Here is a 7,975-nt window from a genome sequence, read left to right as displayed (position 1 = left end):
AAAATGACACGTGGCGCAACGAGAACGATTTAAAAAAATTTATCCGAAATTACAAATAATTTTATTTTGTATTATTTAAACAAACAAAAAAAACTAATATTTTATTGCCTATTGCCAGGAGGGAAGGTTCCAAGGATGGAGATGCAAATGACAATTACTATTCATTAATGGCAGTTACTGTTCAAAATGGTGGATTCAATAGTGGATTGCCAAGGGGAAATGCTCCATGGGTGGAGTTGCTCTAAAGAGATGCTTCTATGTTTGTCGGTGGTTTTCAGATTGAAAGTTAACAATCTGGGGTAGTGCAAGGACGGAAGGAGTTAATGCTTGTGTGTTTTTATCTTTTATTTTATTTTTTATTTTTTATTTTAATAGATTGAAAGTTAATCGTGTTAATTTTTGGGTTAAGTGAATAGATATATGTCAACTCAATAAAAAGAAATTATAAACTAAACACTAAAATCGGGAGAGCAGACCCACAGTCCTCTATATACGCTATTTATCTCCAAATCAAGAGAACGAAGAAAATGAAGTGCCGAGCTGTCCATATACATGAAGAATTTTCAAAAGATTTGGCTCTTTTGATTTATTTAATTTAACAACCAAAATTAAATAAAGATGTATTATGCTTATTTTTATCACTGAATTGTATGACCGAATGTCTTAAAATGAACGCGTAAATATTTTAGGGTAAATTACATAAAATTACTTTAATTGTTAGGTCATTAATAGTTTTATACCTTGTCTTTAAAAAAAAATAATGTCATACCTTATCTTTGAATTTGTTGCAATGTTATACATTCCGTCAGTTGTCTGTCAATTATTCTGTTAAATGTTGACGTGGCTTGTGATGGGACCCACTTTCTATTAAAAAATTAATTAAATATTAAAATACAATTAAAATACAATTATTTAAATATTTTATTAAAAGAAGGTGGGACCCACCCACCTTCTTCCCTTCCACCCGTCTCCCCCCCCCCGCACCCCCACCCGTCTTCCCTCACACCTCTGCCCTTTTCTCTCTCAATCTCTCCCCCCGCCCCCCACCTTTTTCATATCTCCTTACCGTTCATCAACCGTTCGACGACATCGATCACATCAAACCTCAAACAAAAAATCAAACCCAATCAAAAATCAAATCTCATCATCCCACCCCCAAAACCCCCAAAAATCAAATCCAAAACCAAAATTTCATCACCTCCAAACCCATCAAGAATCAAATCGCATCCCATCTTCCTGAGCAGTTGCTGTTTTGGGTTGTCAACACCGATGCCGTATGCATCGCCCTTACAACCACAAGATAAGGAGGAGGAGGAGGAACGCCCACAACAAAACAAATTGCATTCTCCATGAGGGGGAACACTAACGCCATCTCGACTATATGCGTTTTTCCCTGCGTGGGCCTCGAACCCGGACCTGGTCATGTTCGGATTGGCCTTTTGCTCTTCCATTCTTTGCTCTGGGTGTGGAGATTCGAAGAGAACAGAGAAGACTGGAAGAGAAGGGGGAGAGAGAGACCGAGAGAGAAAGGGGGAGGGGTATGGGGAGGTTAGTGAAACAAGAGGAGGGGGAGGAGGCCATGGGAAGGAGGAAGAAAGGGCGTTGTGGTGGAGTTCTGGAGTGAATGGAGGAAGGGTGTTGGGGGGGGGGGGACGGGTCGGAGGGAAGAAGGTGGGTGGGTCCCACCTAGGGATGGGCAAAATACCCATGGGTTTGGGTAACCGTGGTTACCCGCCAATTTAAAGTTCACGGTTATGGTTATGGATAACCGTTTAGATGAACAAACGGTTATGGATATAACCGTTATCCGTGAAATTTAAATGGACGATTATGGGTATTTCCCGCGGTTATAACGGGTATCCATTGGTTATAGGTATTACCTGCGGTTATAACGGGTATTCATTTACCCATTTAATTTAATATATGTAAAATTTATAATATTTTTAACGGTTATAACGCGTTTTTGAATTCGTTGCTAAAATTTTCGTATACAAAAAGTTTGAAGCACAAGAAGCCAACAAGGAGAAAGATCAAAGAGCTGGCTTCAAGCTTATGATCTATCTTGTGGTTAACAGAAAGTACTGGTATTAGTGTAGAAAAATGTTTGTTTTTAGAAGCTTTACTTTGTAATCATATGGATTATAATTAAAGACTTGCTTGGGTGTAGTAGAAAAATATCGTTTATTATTCCAATTATTAGAATTGTATGATGACCTAAATGATTAAAATAGAGAAATGCATGCTAAAATGTACCTATAATGGTGTTTAATTGTCAGAAAACGAATTTTTTTTTTTTGTAATTTTCAAGTTGTTAAAAAAAAACATGTAGATAGGTGAAAAAAAGGAATAAAAAATGATAAACGGGTTCAAAACGGGTAAATGATTATGGTTGAATGGGTAAACGGTTATTGGTAAATGGGTACACGGTTATGGGTATGGTTAACCATTTATAAACGGTTATGGGTATGGGTATAACCATTTATGCAATTAACCAACGGATAAACGGTTATGTGGGTATGAACATAAACAGTTATGGGTAAATAACAGCGGTTACCCGCCCACTATAACCATTGCCCATCCCTAGTCCCACCTTCTTTTTATAAAAATATTTAAATAATTGTATTTTAAAATTTTTAAATATTTAATAGAAAGTGGATCACGTCTCAAACCACGTCAGCATTTAACAGAATAATTGACAGACAACTGACGAAAGGTATGACATTGTAACAAATTCGAAGATAAGGTATGATATTGAAACTTTTTAAAGATGAGGTATGAAACTGTTAATAACCCAATAGTTGATGTAGTTTTATGTAATTTACCTAATATTTTAACGAGTTAAAAAAGCGAAATCCCAAAAAACCTACTAATTTGTCAACTTGTAGAGAATTTTACTTAAACTTGAAATAGTTAAGTTCTAACAAATTGCAATCTTGTAAGCAATATCTTTCGAGTAATACTATTCATATCATCTTTTTGTACCACATTTTCATACCACCTTATGTAACACTTGATGTGGACAGCCACATCATTTGAATTAATCAGATTTCTAAATTTAGTTCATTATTTAATAAACTAATAATTAAGAAAAACTAGTTAATTAAATGATGATTGTGGTATTCCAGGAGTCTTTCTCATTTCTTTCCTTGGGTTTTGCAAATTTTTCAAATGATGTGGCTGTCCACATCAAATGTCATCTAAGGTGATATAGAAATGTTATATAAAAATATGGTATAAATAACATTACTTATATCTTTCTTTATATTTCTTTGCTGAATAAAACATAGAGTATAATTATTTCTTTAACAAATAAGTATTAAAGATGTACATAACTAACCAAAGCAATAGAAAAAAAAACACGCACAAAAAAACATGCTAAACAATGATCAAATCAATCACAATGCTAGTTATAACAATTTCCTCTTGGTGAGCTAGATGGGGTTCGGCCTTAGGAATAAAATTGGATTGACATACATGAATTACATAACTCATGTGTGTAGTTGGGTTACATAATCCATCTTATTTTGCTCTTATTACGAATTTTTAGCCAATTCAGTCGTGTTACAATTTTTCTCACCAAACATTGGTTGCACTACAAGTCAAATTTAATTGAAGATAATCCATCCCATCTTGGCCACCAAATGGGGCCTCATAGTATGGAAGAGTTGGGATACTTTGTTCATTCCTAAAGAAATTACCAGGGTCGACCTTGGTCTTCACATTCACCAACCTGTCAAAGTTATGCATGAAGTACATAATGCCAAAACCTCTCCCCTCCAAATAGCTTGCCATGCCATTAGCATTATGGTTGATCCCAATGTCAAGATCCTTGTAGTTGTAAAAGGCTTCCCTTGGATTCTTGGAAACAAAAGGAGTCATGTACATGTGGAGCTTTCTTGTCAAATCAATATAATGATCTGATGCCTCAGTCCCCTCTATGTTCCAGTTTGTTGCATACTGAATCTTCCAAAGATTCCCAGCTCTATGAGGAAATGGAGTTGCCAACGCTGATATCTCACTCATTTTTCCGCCGTAGGGGTTAAAGGTCATCGTTGGTGCCTCAAGCTCAATCATTTTCTGAAAAATCCACATCAAACCAGTTTTTGGAATTGGTTTTTTGACATAGTCTGATTTTCTCGTCAAGTGTGTAAGCACTTGAGGTGTTCTAGAAAGCAAAGCTTCAGTAGCTGTCCCAGTTGGGAAGCTCGTCCAGAAAAGCACAGATTGAGCCCAGCTCATTTCATTGCAATCAGATTGCTTCACACCCAATTCAGGGAAGCTCTTGTCCAAGATTGAGAGGAGCCTCTCAGAGTCTCCGAGAAACATGGCAATAAATGAAGCCCTAAGAGTCTTATTGTTTTCTCCACTACAATTTGTAGTACCATTTACAATATCCATGGTAAGCCTGATGAACAAGTCATCGTCAAGCTTATCCGCGATATATTGCCAACGGTAGACGATGTCCGTCGCATTTTCTTCTAGTGTTCTTGGAACTCTGAAAACAGTAACTGTTTCTGGAACGTGTACAAGATTAATTTTGTACGCGATTACAACTCCAAAGCTGGCTCCTCCGCCTCCTGTAATGGCCCAGAAAAGGTCTTCACCCATTGTTTTTCGGTCGAGAAGTTCACCATGCACATTCACAAGTTGTGCATCAACTATGTTGTCAACTGACAAGCCGTACTTTCTCATCATATTACCATATCCACCGCCACTGAAGTGGCCTCCAACACCAACTGTAGGGCAAACACCAGCGGGAAAGCCATGGGTTTTGCTTTTCTCGGCAATTCTATAGTAAACTTCACCAAGAGTAGCCCCCGTCTGGACCCATGCGGTCTCGGATTTGATGTCTACGTGGATGGATCGAAGATTAAACATGTCGAGGATGAAGAATGGAACTTCAGCCACGTACGATACACCCTCGTAATCATGGCCTCCACTTCTAATCTTCATTTGCAAGTTATGGATCTGGGCACAAACAACGGATATTTGCACGTGGGACTCATGCAATGCAGTGAGGATGAGGAAGGGTTTTCGGGTTGTAGATGTGTTGAATCGGAGGTTTCGGATGTAAGATTAAAAAACGGATGAGTAGGAAGCATTGTTGGGAGAGTAAATATAAATATTGTTATTTATTTCTGTGATCATATTAGTACAAATTTATGGCTGTATGACTTGCAACCACATCTACACATTTCAAGGTAATGCTAGGAAGATAAAATTTAGAGATAAAATTTACAAACTAAATGATGTGTTACCAATAAAAATGAGCATGTTTATCAATACTTAAGTAATAATCTAATCATCAACTTCCATATCTTTTAGTTTTCAAATTTTTGTGTACAAATTTCATCGCTTTAGTATTATCTTGTGCAATATTATATATTTGTACAAGCTTTTGTAATTGGAGGAAAGTAGGTGGCATGTGGAAGGTTAGATCATAAGGTCATCTCTAACCGAGGGCTGGCCAGATGGCTTGTTTTAGCCCTCTGGCCCTCCAAGATTCTCCAAAATATTAATATTTTAATGAACAGTACATGGCCATATTTACCTCCGTCTCCAACCGAGGGCCAAAGGGTCAGAGGGCTCGTTTTAGCCCTGTCACAAAAAACCGTCTCCAACCGAGGGCCAAAGGGTCATAGGGCCAAACATAATTTATTATTTAAAAACTACAACTAAAAAATGTTGTTTAAGTTTCATGTTGTATAATTTTTATGTTGGTTAATGTTATTTAATGTTGTTTCATGTTACTTAATTTAATTTAATGTTGTATAATGAATTAGGAAGTTATAGGGAAAAAAAATAAAATTTAAAAAAATATATGAAACAACTTTTGTCAAATAGAAGTTATAGGAAAAAAAATGGAATTTAAAAAAATATATGAAACAAATTTTGTGAAATAGAAGTTATAGGAAAAAAATGGAATTTGAAAAACAATATGAAATAAATTTTGTGAAATAGAAGTTATAGGAAAAAAATGGAATTTAAAAAAAATATGAAATAAATTTTGTGAAATAGAAGTTATAGGAAAAAAATGGAATTTAAAAAAAATAATAATAATGTAAAAAAAAAATCAAATCAAATGCAATGGCTAGTAGCCGTTTCATTTGAATTTTTTTTAAAACAAACCTGTCGGTTAAAATCGACAAGAATACACCATTATTTAGTATATTAAGTAATAGCATGTATTTCTGTCGGTTATAACTGACAGGAATAACAAAACTATAAAAAAAAAATTATAGCCAGCCCGTGGCCCTTTGGCCTTTTGAAATTTCGTGGGGCCCTCTCAGATTCCCGAGCCCTCTGGCCTAGCCTTTGGTTGGAGACGGTTTTAGGGCTATTTTCAGCCCTCTGGCCCTCTGGACCCTTCGGTTAGAGATGGTCTAAAGAACTAGCTAGGGGCTGCGTAGAGATTTGCGCAGCTTCCTACTTTTCCTTTGGCATATTTTGATAGAAACTTCAAGTGTAACTATCTTTATTTTCTTGTTGCTTTTCCCTTGTCATGTATGAATATTCATCTTGATTTTTCTTATGGGTAATGTGAGGAAGACCGAATTTTTTAAACAAAATAAAATGGTTGTAAACGATTCAATTATTAATTAAGTGTTAATAACTGTTTATTTTTTTATTAATAACATATTATTTAATTTTTAATTTAATTTAAAATTTTTGATCTTTCTATAATTATTATTTTCTTATTGCACAATAAAACACAGCCATAAAGTCAAGAGTGGACGTTCCAATATAATTAGTTAATCACCATTTGAAGTCGAGTGCTTACATACACATTCATGTGCTGGGCCTTGCTTACGTACACATTTTTGTGGCCGTCATATCTCCACCCATGCTGCCTACAACTTCGGTGTCACCCACATGGCCAGAAGACCCCAAAACTCGGCCCCAACCCCACCCTGTGACCTCTGTCTCTGTGCCCCACTAGCCCTCTTAACAGTATTTACCATAGTCATTAGTGATGACATGGTTACTTAGTAATGAAGAATATAGTTAGTTGAAATGTGTTGGTAGGTTGTCATAAGGATAAGATTGGTTAGTATAGTTAGAAGGGTATTATTGTAATTAGGTTATGGCTATATAAGGAATTGTATAGCTATCATTTCCTTAAGTTCTTTTGTATACATTTTCTCCATTTTAATCAATACAATCTTTCTGGTTTTTCTCTCTATCATCTTCATCTTTCTTTGTACCAATTCTTCATCTTTTACAATGTAGTTAATATGGTATCAGAGCCACCAGGCTCATGCCATGGATTCTGGTGGTTCCACTTCTCATTAGTCTATTTCTAGTTTTACTTCTTTTCTCATTAGTTTCTTTATATTTTCTTGAATTTTCCGTCAAGCCCTTCGGTGCTTCCGCTCTCCACCAGATAAGCAATACGACTGTAATCGACAAGAAGGTCCTGAACGAGTGCCTCAATGAGATCACTTGACGATAGGTTCTTCATTTTCGGAATCGATGACGGGTTCTTCGACACCGACTCGGATTCTCATTCCAGATTCGTTTTGTGGATCTTCATCCCCACCGCCCTCTGTCAACGGCACAGCCACAACTGGGTTTCCCGGAACTTCCTGGTTTGAAGAAGCGAGTTTTCGTACAGCTGGGTTTTCAAGATTCAAGTTCTCAGGTTTTGTTTTCGATTACTGGTTTTCTTTCCAGCATATCAACTGTTTGTGATAATGTCTCAGTGAGAATTTTCTGGGCTTCAGTCTTGCTGGTCAACCATTCTTTCTCTCTCCAAATCTCGGATTATTCAGTCTTGGGATTGTATTATCCGACTCTGTTCCTACTAGATTTTCTGCGCGGAATGCAATAAACAGATAGAAAGAAAAAGAAACCAAAATAGTGATCCTTTATCGCCGGACCTTTCTTACCGAGAAAGTCACATCTTTCTCTTCAACGGAGATTTTGTAGAAGACAAAGCATTCCGCAATCTCAACAACCATTACGATGGCGTTTG

At 36.4% G+C, this 7,975-nt stretch overlaps 1 protein-coding gene across 1 annotated transcript; it reads right to left on the bottom strand.

The window, feature by feature from the left end:
• Positions 1–3,441: 3,441 nt before the first annotated feature.
• Positions 3,442–5,112, bottom strand: LOC103415907 (berberine bridge enzyme-like 8). Its single transcript, XM_070822743.1, has one exon. The coding sequence runs from the start codon at positions 4,951–4,953 to the stop codon at positions 3,574–3,576; it is 1,380 nt and encodes a 459-aa protein (XP_070678844.1). The 5' UTR covers positions 4,954–5,112; the 3' UTR covers positions 3,442–3,573.
• Between the last annotated feature and the right edge of the window lie 2,863 nt (positions 5,113–7,975).

The sequence above is a fragment of the Malus domestica genome, chromosome 05, assembly GCF_042453785.1.
Source record: "Malus domestica chromosome 05, GDT2T_hap1".
Taxonomy (NCBI): Eukaryota; Viridiplantae; Streptophyta; class Magnoliopsida; order Rosales; family Rosaceae; genus Malus; species Malus domestica.
This window is presented reverse-complemented; position numbering and strand designations above follow the sequence as displayed.